Consider the following 14,702-nt stretch of genomic DNA (forward strand, 5'->3'; position numbering starts at 1 on the left):
TGATGCAAGGCGGGTAGAAAGGATTCTACAGTCGTGGGTTCCTGCTTGTCACACCTCTATATTTTTTCCCCTTTGGCGTTTGCCAAAGTGGTGATGCAGCCGGTGAAGATGCTGTCAACAATGTAGCTGCAGAAGTTACTGGGCATCTAAGACGACATGTCGAACTTCCTCAGCCAAGTGAACAAGTGGGGTTCTCATTGATTTGGACACCCAGGTATTTAAAACTGCTCTCCCTGATGAGGTCTTCTCTCCTTTGTCATGTCCACGACTATCTCCTTCGTCTTGTCTTAGGGTGAGAATTTCCTCACACCATGGCACCGGACTGGCCGCCTCCATCCTGTCAGCCGTTATGTCCCCTATAACGTTCTCATGGTGTTCTCTACTACGCACACAGGGCGCACTGTACTGGAGGGCGCGCCGCACATTTTAAAGAAAATCTAAGACTTTTTATGTCGTGAAAATACGGCATTGACATTTCGATCTTTAAAAGAGCACAAATTTATGCAAGATACGGAAAGATGCTGAAAAGAAATACCCTATGCTGGGAAAAGAAAACTTGACTTCCAAGGCATGGACTCCTAGAACTATGTGGGTGTGACGTAGTTGCTGGTACCACCTAGTTCGCAGCAGGGGAGGAGGGCTTTTGCCAGTCAGAGTTGTTTGCAAACTTCTGAAGAGAGATAAGGTGGCTCCCCAGAATTATCATAATGGTTGTTGAACATTTAGAATCTGGAATGAGTGTATGAGAGGAACGGCACATGTTGGATGAGTTGGAGAGAAGGTCAGAGAAGCCAGACTGAGACGGTTGGGTCATGCACAGAGGAGGGAGAGTGAATATATTGGATGCTGGAATTGGAGCTGCCAGGCAGGAGGTCTCGACGAAGACCAAAGAGAAGATTTATGGACGTAGTGAGAGAAGATACGAAGGCAGTTGGTGTGAGAGAGGAGGATACAGAGAATAGGTTGATTCGCTGTGGCGACCCCTGAAGGGAAAAGCCGAAAGGAGAAGAAGAAGAAGAAGAAGAAGAAGCTGTTGAACATTTAAACATTTAAAATGGTCACCCAGAAGATTAGCAGATGCTGTCTGTCGGTGAATGTGAAGCACGTGAAAGCAACACAGAAAACTAGAGCTCAAGCAGCCCATCATCTTGTCATGTTCACATTCCAGTGCTTCAGTTTGTATCTTTCATGATGTCTGATATCAAATTATCAGCAATAGCTTAAATCTCTTAAAGACCTCCAATGCATTGCACTGAAAGTTGTGATTTAATCTCTTATAAGCATTCAAAATGCGTAGATTTGCTATTGAGACAATACCTGCGTTTTTTTTCTTTTCTCCACACAAGCCGACCTCCTGTTTTGTTTTCCTTTCTTTCTGTCCGGCCTCCCTCATCCTCTCGGACTCTCAGTCTCATCCTTCCCCCTCCCTTCTTTCCCTCTCTTTTCTCATCTCGCTCTCCGCCGCATCACCCAGCGAGCCGGGGAGGCGAGAGTCTCTCCACTTGCACTGCCTGCCTCGCATCCCCCCTCGCCACCGTAATTATCTAAAGCCTCGCATCGTCTCGCTTCCAGTCTCGGTCCTCCATATTCATTTTTATTTATTTTTTTCTGTCATCCCTCTTGTAACCTCTCCAGTGAATCATGGATGTGAAATGTGTTTTGCAGCCTATCACCCGGATGCTTTGTTAGGTTTGTTGCTCTCTGGTGGTGCGGTGCAGCTTTTCGCTCGCGATAGTGTACCCCGTTCACACCGGCGGCGTGGCTCACGGGGTCGGGGCGGTCGGGGGGGGGGGGGCAACCGTGGGAGCGACGCTCGCAACAGAGGAGGAGCAGCTGGAGGAGGACGAGAGAAGTGTGAAGCAGGACCTGCCAGAAGACACAACCAGAGGAAGAGGGATAGCGTATGAGCGAGGACGAGGCCCAGAGCAAATGGGTTTGAGAGCAGGATGTGGTTCAGCGGCAGCGTCAGGAGGAGCACGAGGAGGAGGAGGAAGTGTTTGTTGGGGAGTTTGCATGTCAGTCCAGGAGCTCAGCTACTGTCTGTGTCTGCCCTGTTGTTGTACAGTGTTACTGCAGCACGGAGCCGACCCCAACATCCGCAATACCGATGGCAAGTCTGCCCTGGATCTTGCTGAGCCCTCTGCCAAGGCTGTACTTACAGGTCAGCGTAACATTCCACACACACAAGTCACTAAAACTATGTTTTTTTTTTTTTTTTTTTTTTGTGTTATTTTTTTTCCATTTCAGTGTTACTCTTATTATTAAGCGAAGGTTGTTGTCCCGGACTTGTTGTCACTTGCCAACATATAGCAAAGCCACATTTCTTTTCAAGGCTTAACTCTCTTAAACAACCTTTTTCTGTGAATAAAGTGAAAAAATGTCAAAAAATAAGCAAACAAAACTACCTGAATTGCAAAGTTTAACGGGCAAACAGGAGGGGACACAAATAGGACCCGCAAAAAGGATGTGTACCTTAGTATTCATTGGACTATTATGGTTCAGCTCAGTGTTTTTCATTGGACATGGATTTAAAAGAAATGTACTAATATTAATGTAATAGTAAAATGATATTGAGTAGGTTTTAGGAAAATCCCTGATGGCATTTTTATTATACATTCTTTTTCTTTATTTTTATGGAGCATTATAGAAATGTTTAGCTTTATTTTGCCAGCTCCCGGTGTTTGATGTCTATTTTTTCGTAAGACGTAATCTCCTTATGGTCTAATCCTAGTTTGTTCTTTGCTTCTGGGATTTTTTTTATCACATTTGTTTGATATTCAAAGAAACAAAACTTTTACTGTTAGTGCTACTTCATGGTAAATTATTGGCAATATTAAGTAAACCACATTAAGAGCTGTGGAAACCAGACATTTTGGCAATTATTTGATTTTCTTTTTTTTTTTGTCTTACTTTAGAGCTCCATCACAATTGTCATTTATATTTATCATAATAAAGTTTACATTTTTTTAAAGCAGTTTTGCAGACCACCATACAAGGGTTTACTGTAGTAAACCATTCTCCCGTGGCCATCAGAAACAAGTGTTGGAAGTTTGGTGTTTGTTTGACTTAAAGTTTGACAGATATAATCTTTTTCCAAGTTGGCCAAGACCAAAAATGAACTTAGACTTCTCCAAGATCCAAATTCTTGCGTCTAAAGAGCAGTTGCTGTGAGGTCATCATCCTGTAGGGCTTTGTTTCTTCGCCTGACGCCACTATGGAGTATCGCTACTGTTGACAGTGATCAATAAAGATAATCCTGTTGAAGACCATTTTATTATTGAAAGCACGGTGGCATAATAAGGGCTAAAGGGAATATTTGAGCCAAATCTTTAAAGGGGAAAACCTTCCAGAATGTAAATGTATATGCTATGTGGGTGTGTTTATGTCTTGCTCTATTTTGTACTGCAATGGCATCCTGCATGAGCTTTTTTTTTTTTTTTTTCATCTTGTCTCAGTCGTTCTGTGTGTGTGTGTGTGTGTGTGTGTGTGATTTAGAGGTTCTGCTCCGCTACCCATCAGTGCCACAGGCTAGCACAGCTTTCAGTTATAGCCCGGTGATGGAAACTTATATTAAACCATAAATTAGTTCTATGGCTGTGTCACATCCAAACTGCTCTCAGAAATGATAGACTTTGTCCCTTGTTCGCTGGAGAAAAGGGAATCCAAGACAGTTATTTTGAAAGAGCTTCAGATACTCAGTCTTTTTGAAAAGCAGCCGTATGTGTAACCGTAGTGAAACAGGAAACTAAATATATAGAAGTTTTTGATCAGGTTAAGCTGAGATTGGAACTGAGGATGCCCGTGCACATCATTTGATCCAAACTAAGTCCTCTCACATGTTTACCCTTTCACAAGCCGAACAGTCACCGTCGAAAGACACCACTGTTGAGACCACCCTGAGACAACAAGCTAAGACAACCATCACGAGTTCTGCTGTGTCGCTGCGCTTCTGCCCCGAAGCCATTCGTTACTAGAAATATTATCAGAAAAATATTGGTCATGCTGAAAGAGCTAATTTACAATTGTCTGGTAATTGATGTCAGAAGATGGAGATGTTATTGTAAACTTGCAGCTCATTTGGATTTTGATTAGTTGATGTTTGTGTTTAAAACAGGAATACAAATGATGTTTTGTATTTTTTTGGAATCGTTTTAGTTTAAAAGGATCACTATTTGAGCCAGCTGGTTGGGAGCAATTGTTGAAGAATATATCATTATTATTGTTTGATCAACTGATCAGTTACTTTCTGTCCCTTTTTGTGGCTTTGTATTCCTGATACAAAGCTACCCTTCTTCATCCATGAAGGATGCGCGATCAAACATTAACAAAATGCCCACTTGTTTGACACAAAGTCTTCTTTCAATTACCGGCCTGTTCACAAAGGGGCTCAATGAGCTCAGCTGACAAGATAATGTCCGTATAATGTCCCCTGAGTGATGACTACTTTCAGGGTGGCAATAAATATGTAAAACGGGTTTGATAAAGAGGAACATTAAACAAGTACTTCAACATTTAAACACTTGCAGTTTGTTTTAGCAACATCAAGAATATCACTTGTGATATTTCAAGGTTTTAACCTTTACTCTTTTTACGGAGTCATATTGTTTTTTTTTTTTATTTTTGTTTTTGTTTGATTAGGCTAGTGTAGCTACTCCACTTGAAATATATTAAAACAAAAGTGGTCAATCCGTGGCTTGCGGGGCCGCATCCGACCCGAAATATTTTTTTCTGGCCCTCAGGGATTTGCATCAACTACATCCTGTAAGATATTTACATATGTAGGATTAATTTAATCATTTGTTTTCCCGTGATACTTACTTAATACCATTAGATAACACACCACAACCACAAGAGGTCTTTTCTAATGTTAAGTCTCTCCTCTTTTCTCGACCTGATCTCAGATGCACATCAACACAAACGCACGGTTTTCAAAAGCGGACTGCAATTTTTTTTTTAACTGAACTGTGACCCAGGGCCGTGCGTTTTATTGCTCAGGAAAGCATAAAGAAGGAACACAACATGTAGCATGCTAACTGTGGTAAATGGTCTCAAGTTAGGTAGCGCTCTCACTTGAAAGCATTCATCTCTTCAAACACTGTTGGATGCATCGTTGCCGTACAAGATGGCAACCAGGCCAAGGGGAGCAACTTAGGGTTCAGTGTCTTTCCGAGGGCAATGTGACATGCAAACAGGGGGCGCCAGGGATCTGGCTGCCAACATCCTGAACCGAGAGACGTCCGCTCTACCGACTGAGCTACAGCCACCCGAACGCTACGTAACCATGCAAGCAACTTCTCATCCGCGGCTACTGATGCAAGTTTAGCCGCTCACAAACAGCCTCAGCAAATGATGTTTTTATTCATCATTCTACTGGCATACAAACAAGTAAATAAGCAAAAGATGACAAACGAATCCTCACGTCATTGATGCTGAAAGAAGAGGCAAGGAAAGCCAGTAACCTGCTGGACAAGCGGCACGGAGGATTCTCTGGCTAATTCTCTGATTGCTAAAGGTTGGAGAAGTGCCTTGGGCTGCTGTTGTGTCTCCTGTCAGTGGATGATGAAGGAGCTGCGCAGGAATCGCTGCTGATCGGTCTCCAGTCTGGCGCTGTCCTGAAGGAGAATTTCAGCTCTGTCAAACTGGATGAGTTTCATTCCTCCCGTAACGAGACAACCTCTCTGCCCCCCCGACAGCTGGTAGGAAAACACTGGTGTTATCTGGTTCTACTTTTGTGAGAGGGTCCGGTGGGGGTTTAACACCAAATACCACAGAGTTCAGCTCACTGATGAACACCTGACGCTATCCTGAGAATTTCCACAACAACAACTACCCGCGGATTTTGATGCGCTGTGCAAAAAACACTGACCAGTAACACCGTTACCTTTAAATGGATCTATGGGTATTTTTTTTCAAATGTTTAAATTCATCAATCCAAAAGTAGGTCAGTGGAAAAAGACTTCACACAGATTTGATACTTTATGCGCCCTCATTTTTCACTTCACTTACCAAATGTCTGACTCATCGCTCAGTTTGAATAACTAGATGTGGCCCTGTGTAGTTTGCCCCCTCCTGCATTAAAACAAGAGCGAAACAAACTGAGGGGTGATCATAATTATTTTATTTCAACAAAGCTGGTACTAATGATCACAAGGCGTAAATGGAAGTTTATGAGGTTTTAGCATATGTCGCATTGGTATGTTTACATGGCTGAGGTCTGCAATGGTTCCTAGTTGCTATGCTGTCCATGTATGTGAGAAAACTGCCTAGTTCCTGCAAGGCTTCTACTGCAAAAAAGTTCTTATGGTGTGGAATCAGCTAAAATGTACTATGGGTGAGTTCACTGGGAGACTGAACACAAAAAGGTGTGTTTTCTCGGATGTAGGCTTATATAACAGTGTTTACTTGCGATATCAAATCTGACCAAGGAACGGTCAAAGGATAAGTCAAATAACTGGTTGACATAATTTGGGTTCTAGAGCTTGACTAGCTCTAGATTATCTAAAAAAAAATGCAATTGAAATTTTTCTCTTCTTCCCGAACATTTGACCTTTGGTCTTCCAACCCATCCCATCCGACTGGAATGACAATGCCAACTCTGCATCATTATGACTTTGCAAAGATACCCACAAGACTGGTTTGTTGAATAAACAAATGTTTGTTGTGTCATCAGCAATAGAGGAAGCTATTTAGCTATTTGGTGCTTAACTAGTAAGCATAAAATGTACTCAAAAGAGCACTGTACTGCCCTCTGCTGAGCTGGAACACGTATGCTGCTTTTCTGCTTTTTGTTATGGACCAACTCAACTGAAAGAATAAGGGTCAGTGACAAGGTTATATTCAAGACAGACTAATAAGTATTATGAAATTGTCATGGCTGTATTTCACACATCAATAACTTACCAGGAAGCATCTCTTCACTTGAGTCACACAGCAGTTATCTGATCGACTGTGACGCACAGCTCATCTACATCTCCATCTCATTTGCTGTAAGCAATGCTGAACGCCTGCGCAATTAAGTTGACGTGCACTGCCCTTCACAAAGTAAGGCAATAATCCAAAACAATTTTCAGTGTTGTGTTCAGTAAAGCCTATACACCATTCGTATATATGACAGATGAACCCATTTAAGGCCCATCTCAGCAAAACGCACAATGGCTAGACTAAATATGTTGCCTAACTTGGATTTTTATTTTAGTCATAGAAGTGATCAGTAGTGTTGTATTTGACTTCTAACTCAATAATGCAATGGCACTCAACATTCTTCTGGAGTGAACAAAAAAACAAAACAAAACAAAATAAAACACTTTCAGGCAAACCATCACATGAATTTGCATAACCCTGTTTATAAGCACAAATTTAAACGGATCTCAGCGGTCTTTACCGATCTACCAACAGTTTCATGCAAGTCTCCAAAATTGTAAATAAGAGAAAAACAAAACAGTAATATAAAAAGCCTTGAAATAGCTGACTTTGGAAACAGGACAAAATTCAAGAGGATTTGATTGGCATTGTTAATCACTGATCTTCCTCTATTTGGTCATTTGCATTATGTTCTATCTGTCTGTCAAACCTTTCCCTGCTCATTCCTCCCGTCTCCTCCTTCCTCTTCGATAGTATCGCTTAATGAGCTTCCAAGTTCATTATTTACCATTGAAACACCCTTGCGTCATCATCACTGCCATGCTTCTTCCTTCTGGCTCACCGAGCTGGGTCCGCCGGTAGCATATGCTCATTTTAAAAATTTAACCCAGGTCTTCAGTACACAGTTGGCACACTGAAATGGCTCATTATCCACAACTAGGTAAGAGGGATATTATAGTGTAAACAGGCTAATATAAATTTGATTCGGGTGATAGGGCACACTCAGTTCATTGATGAGGCTATACAACAAATATGTCAAGAACATGGTTGACATTGTTTTACAAGGGCATCACAAAGCATCCCGGGCTTATCACCCAGTGGAAGGAGAGGCGCTTACACCGACACGAACAAACTGCAGCCTTTTTCTAATGGATTACAATGAGTCAGGCCAATTATTACCTGCGCTGGAACAGGAAATTGCTGAGTTGGTGCACAACAGCACAGCATTACACTTAAACAGATGGCAGCAATATCTAGCTACAAGGAAGAGATAATTGCAGCAGGTCAATTCATGGCACTCCTTTCACCCATTATGCATCAGGTTTCCTGAAAATGTATGTTTTTACTATTTCATATATGTTAAACTTTACAAATCAACCTTATTCAATCTGTATTCCTTTTTTCTTGTAGCCTATGCCTTAGTGAGATAATGGAATAAAGTAGACAAGAATGAAATTTGCGGGAGGTCGGGTGCGGGGTTTGGCTACGTGTATGGCAGGTCAAGTGTACAGCGGCCGAAGCAGATTGGCTTGGACTTCCCTTTTTCTGGCCAATTCATCCTGCTCTGCCAGGCTGATCCTGAGGTATTCCCAGGACAAATGAGAGACATCGTCCCTCCAGTGTGTCCTTGCTCTTCCTTGGGGCCTCCTACCAGTGGGACCTACCCAGTACACCTCACCAGGGAGGCCTCAAGGCATCCTGACCAGATGCCTTAGCCACCTCATCTGGCCCCTCTTGAATGACTGAGCTTCTCAGGATGAGCCCAGACTCCCTGAGGAGGAAACTCATTTTGGTCTTGTGTATCCTTGATCTTGTTCCTTTGATCGCTATCAATGACTCGCGACCATAGATGAGTTGGAACGTAGGAAGACGGGTAAATCGCAAGCTCCAACTTTCGGCTAGGCTTTGTCTTCAGTGCAACAGACTCATGTAGAGTTGGGATCACTGCTAGCATCACTGATCCAACTGTCAGTCTCTTAATCCAGTCTTCCCTCCCACATCAACAAGACAAAAAGATACTAGGACTCTTTGACTCGGGGCAGGATCTCATCCCCAACCAAGGGAGGGCACTCCACCGTTTTCTGCAAAAGGACCATGATTTTTTTTCATCCCCAGGAATGAGGTTAAAACACCAATAAGAGGAGTTAATCACAGATGAGCTTGGCTGCAAGGAAATGTTCTTATGGGTTACAGACTTAAAGGGGGGAACTAGGGACAAAAATGATTTCTGCTTGCTTTTTCAGGAATCCCTCTCATCCCAATGTAAGTGGAGCTTGTTCTAATCTTTCTCGCTTTTGATCAGTTAGTGTACATTCTGCTTTCTTTTGAAGTGACTACTGCTTAGAGGAAGATGTCGGAAACTTGGTTTTCAATCTTATGCAAACATTGTTCAAATCCTTAAAAACACATAGTCTTGAATGGTAGTATACTTTCCAAGGGATATCGTATGTTTTGTTTGCAGATTTGGTGTCAGCGAGCATGGCCATTCTGTTCTAAAGATGCAGAAATGAAAGGTTTGCCAAGAGAGTTTAGCAGATTTAACAACAGACAATTACTCTCAAGTGCTGATGGAAAATGAGAAATTTACAACGAGGAGGTTGAGAGACACTTAATGTGAGGAAGGGCAGAAGAGAAAATAAATGACTATAAGGAAATAAGCACAAGAAAGTTTGTAGAGCGAGTGAAATAAGACAAAATGCTTCACTGGCCTGGGTGACGGTCAGACATCGCAAACAGAGACCAGCATGGTTACAACCTCAAGCGCACCAGTGTGTGCGTAAACAGCCTAATCATCAAGACAAAGAACTGCTATAGCTGCTGTCAAAGCTTTGTTCAGATAAAGCACAAGAGCAAAGGCAACACTTGTGTACACCAAACTGTGTATGCGTGTGTGTGTGTGCTTGCGAAGTGCACGTGTTTGTGCTCAAGGAGGTTCTTGCGTCCAGGTGTGTATTTTTCTTGTGCTAATCACTGATATATTTACTGATTTCCATGATGACTTCTGTTCTAAATGTCCAGAGTAATAAATGGAGGATCGCTGCAGCCTGTTTTCCCTCAGACCATTACTAATGGATTCTCATACATTTATTAATATGTGATTCTGTGTTGTTGTTTACCCATCTAACAGACAGAATTACCAATGAAAAGAAGCAGAACTAATACTTTCTGTGAGTGTGTGTGTGTGTGTGTGTGTGAGCGTATGTGTGTGTGTGTGTTGTCTATGTCTGCACTGGACATTCAAGCTTGCCTCAGCCCATTTGGGTGAATTTCCTGCAGCTGAAATTGCATAGTTTTCCACATGATTGCCTGGCACCACGATTCTATGTGACTCTGCAAAAACAGTTGACCATTCTGTAGTAGTTCTCTGAATTAGTTTAATGAACTACAGAAAAGAGGCAAGCAAACACTAATACATTTTTTTTTCTGCATATGAAAATTAAAATGAAGGTTAATTCTGTAGATACCATAGCTTGATGTGCAACTTCTAAAATCTGATGTATTCAAACTTTGCTGATTGCATTTGAAATCTCATATATTTAACTGGCATGCCGCAACATATTATTTCCTATTGTGCAACAAAGAATCTAAAAACAGAACATATTATTCAGAATGATGTGGCTAGTAAATAGGCCGTAGTTCAACATTGCAGTAATATGTTTTACATATTCTGTCAGGATGTATTTAGTGCAGCAGGCTGTACCGGCTTGTGTGCTTGCCTGAATGCAAGGGGTGAGATGTGCAAGAATACTCTTACTGTGGTCTGCTTTGTTTACACTCTGTTTTTTGTGTGGATCTTGTTTGTTCTTGGTTGATGTTGTTGATTAATTAGTTTTTTTTTCCCAATTCATGAATCCCACCTTTGTTTGTCCCCCTTGTACCTGTTCTAACAGACAGTTAGTTCATAGCAGTTTCTGCATGTATGTGCACGTACACCCGCGCTTCTCTTCCATGTGGACACTATGACCTTTTGACGACAAATTCAAGAGTTAATTTAGAGTAATGGAAATATCGAGAAATATATACCCTGTGGCCATTCGAGCTTGAACCTCATCTGAGTAATTAGAGTGATGACCATTAACATCTGTGGCTAGAAATTATTACGGCATTTACAATAAATGAATGTTTTACTGACCGGATAATGGTTTCATCATTGACTTTGCTGCTCGCTCTCCCTCTGGATTCTCTTTTTAAGATGAATGGCTGCTTGAGTCTGCAATTCAAAACATAGCCAATTTTAAAAGTATATTTAATGTCGGACAGTTTTCTCACATAATTATTTTTGATTGTTCTGTGGGGACTAGCCTTGTTATATTCATTTGGTGGGTCATTCATCGTTGGCATGTGTCATCTGATAACCCAGGGATCCAGTACGTGTTGAGCAACAATGTAGGTTCTGTGGTTTGTTAAGATGATATTACTTCCTATTGTTAAAATATACCTAATTTCTTAAAGCTGCACCTATGAAGCACTTTTGAAACAAATAACATTATCCTTGATAATGGCCAGCTAAAGTTTAAAGACACAGAAGTGGGGCAGACACTTTTTCCAGTTAAATTTAATATGGGGATATTTTTTCAGTTGTTTCATTAGGAAAAAAACACACCATTAGCCAGTGTTTTCGAGCTTTTGAAATACTGATAGCGAAACAGAAATGATCACTTAAATTATGAAAAAAACTGACAGACACAAAATATTTTTTTGACTGTAAGTTTACAGACTCTTGAGGATTTGTGCCAATTGCCCCGGTCTACCATGCTCCCAAAATACTCCTAAAAGACAATTCAGCTCATACCCCTTGTTCTACAAATTGTGTTTTTTCTGTATCAGCAACCATACAGGATTGTTCTGGGAGGGAAAAGCTTGAGGCTCTGCATTGTTATCCCTCTGTGGATGGAATGACTCTTCTTACCCCACCTTTGAAAAATGAATAAATAAAAAAAATAAAGCCGCCTTAGACTATTACAGTATTGTCACCCTTCTTCATCCAAATTTGATGGGATGTGTCAGGAAAGATAGTCCCACAATGTCCCGAGGTTCTTTGCACAATTTCTGTCCACTCCGGGTAGCTTGTTATTGTAAAGCGTCTTACCAGGACAGTGGTCCCCAAGCTACCCATTTACCTCCGCCTGTGCCATTGACACCATTTTGTCAGATTTGTTCTGTTCTGTTTCCTCCGCAGAGAGCATGTCACTCAGGTCTAAAAGGTTTTTACTATGTGCACTGAACTGCCACCAGTCAAGGTTAATAGGTGTCCTATCCCACTGGTAAGACCTTGGGTCAACCTGTGCTTGTCTTTTCAAATGTTGACAGTTGACTGAACCTCTTCAATGCCAGCTGAATGTCCATTGCTTCGCCAAATACAGAGCCTTATTTTTCAACTGCCTAAGCCACATTTGTAGCCCTTGTCTTTTTGTTTCAAGTTTTAGAACAAGGTATGGAGATAAGGATACCTGGAAAGCACAAACAGCTGACCGTATCAGTAGACTCCTAATACAGGACCTACAGTTCTGGCTACTGGACCTAAGAGATACATCAGGGAAGCAGAAGATATTCAAAGATGTTAAACACTGAATAGTCCAAAGCATACTCTTAGTAGCATAGCTAAAAGTGAGCTGTACTGGAGCAGCATATGTGAGAAGGAAACCACATACACCGGGGTTCCTGTTGGATCGAGGTGTAGACTGCAACAATCTTTGAGAAATAGACCAACATTATAATGGCATTAATTCAAGAAAGAATATCAGTAATTAATAGCTGGATGGCACTGCTTCCTGACATGATTCACATCTATTGGCAAAACTAACCTGATGGATACGGTCCACCCAAGGTGGCTCGAGGACAGACAAGCCGTATGCCAGGAATGTGTGGGATATCAACTAACTGATTCACATCACCAGGATCTACAGTGGAAAAATTAAGAATCGTTTGGAACAGATGTGTGTGACCGAATCGTTTCAAAGGATGATCGGAGCCGATCGGATTAAACTACTGGAAGCTGTCATTAGAGAAGCCCACGATAGCTAAAAATACCTTTAATTCCCTCGTACAAATGGAAATCATGAGGAGGCTGCAAGAAATGCTGTTACACAAAGTAAAGCACGTCTTGAAAAGTAAGCTGAATGGCGGGAACAAAACCCAAGTGATCATGTACTCATTGCCAATCATCCAATACCCCGCTGACATAGTGAGTTGGACAAAGGACAAAATAGTAGCCAATGATTTCAAGATAAGATAAGACAGCTCCTTGCACTGTATTGGGGGTGTTCATCCCAAATCCAGCACTGGTAGACTGCAGTGGAAAAAAGGAGGCCAAGGACTGGTGAGCTTCAGAACCACTATCTGGGATGAAACGATCAAGATCGAGAAATACATCAGGAAGACGGCCCCTAAATATGAACTGCTAAGAGAATACCTAAGGCAGGAGAAACCTAATGACGCAGAGGAGGAAGACGACCCATTACGGAGGGACGAGCCCTTAGGTGGCATGCGTCAAGACAAATTGAAGTGGTTGATATCAAGAAATCTTATCAGTTAATTGAAAAGGCTGGAAGAAAAACAACAAGGAGGGCTGAGCATCGCAACACAAGAAAAGGGGGTCTTAGCACAAGCTCAGAAGATAGTGGGCACCAGACAGGACCCCAGGTGCTGATCATGTTAAGATGCCCCTGAGGCAGTTCAGCACATAATAGGAGATTGGAAGATGTTGGTAGAAAAATGCTACATGGAAAGCTATCACATTGACATTGTGTTGACTGAAAAGATTACATAGGAGAGCAGTGATTCATGTAGCCGGACCAACTGACTGTCTTATCTGTGCACGGGATGAGATCATCTTTGATACCGTCCTGTGCCCAAATCTCTGTCTCCTCCTCTCTGGTGGAGCTATCATACTCAACTACTTTTGATCGAGAGAATGTGTTTTGTCAGGCTTTTATGCAAGCTAATACAAACTGCAGCGTACACAGTGTTGACAGTGCACCGCTTCCCCTCCTGAGATGGAGGATAGAATCTCCTTGAAGCCGCACCGAGGTCGTACTCACTGGCACAGCCGTGACCGCATCCTTGCGTTTGCGGACAACATCACAGTGGTGGTGGGACAGATCAGGGGGAAGACAGAAGGCACTTACATTGAGGAAGTGGAACATCTGACTGCCTGGTGCAGACACAACAACCTGACCCTGTGGTCATTGTGGAGATTACCTCAGAGGTGCATGTCTCGCGCTTCAAACCAAACAGAATCTCAGCTTGTATACCAACACAACTAAGATGGTCTAGAAAAAAAAACAGAAACATCTACGCTTCCTAACCCCGGCAAAGTTTTGCAAACGCTCGATTGACAGCATCCTGACCTGACCGGCTGTATCGCAGCGTTGCTCAGCAGTTGCACCACAGCAGTTGCACAACAGCCACCAGGCCCTCTCTGTCGCGAACCGACCTGGCTCTGGCTCCAGACTGAGTCCTGGTGACCCAAGTCTTTTTCCAGGGAAATTGGATGCATTCTAGTAGTTCATCATAGGGGATCTTCCGTTTACTGCATTCTGTCTGGTCCCTCACCTAGAGCCTGGCTGCATTGGTGATGCTATTAGTTGCATGAAACCTCTCCGCTGTGCCATCCCCTCAAGGAGGGGTCTGCTTTGGGATGCCGTTAGAATATCCAAGACATGCATCAGGTTTTTGCTTAGTCTGTGTGGTTATATTGTTTGTGGTACTCTGACAGTTTGAAATAGATGTTTGTCTACTTGCTCTCAACTATGAATCTGCATGCACATCAATGAGATCTACATAAAATAATGCATACACACACTTATGGGTGCTGTTGTCTTCTGGTATAAAGTGACACA

The 14,702-nt window shown here is 42.2% G+C and overlaps 1 protein-coding gene across 2 annotated transcripts in view; it reads left to right on the forward strand.

Annotated features, from left to right (window-relative positions):
* The window catches only part of LOC147231245 (poly [ADP-ribose] polymerase tankyrase-1-like), a 62,945-nt gene that overhangs the window by 11,274 nt on the left and 36,969 nt on the right, over nt 1-14,702 (forward strand). Inside the window, exons 1-2 of one of the 2 annotated variants that reach the window (XM_086152527.1) lie at nt 1,638-1,689; nt 2,066-2,161. In XM_086152527.1, the coding sequence (XP_086008653.1) occupies nt 1,653-1,689; nt 2,066-2,161 (133 nt within the window). In that variant the 5' untranslated portion in view covers nt 1,638-1,652. Of the gene's footprint in view, nt 1-1,637; nt 1,690-2,065; nt 2,162-14,702 lie in introns of those variants that run through there. The other variant, XM_086152526.1, reaches the window with a different exon arrangement.

Source organism: Fistularia commersonii, chromosome 9 (assembly GCF_037954325.1).
Source record: "Fistularia commersonii isolate RoL2024-O1a breed Wild chromosome 9, RoL_Fcom_v1.0, whole genome shotgun sequence".
Classification (NCBI taxonomy): Eukaryota; Metazoa; Chordata; class Actinopteri; order Syngnathiformes; family Fistulariidae; genus Fistularia; species Fistularia commersonii.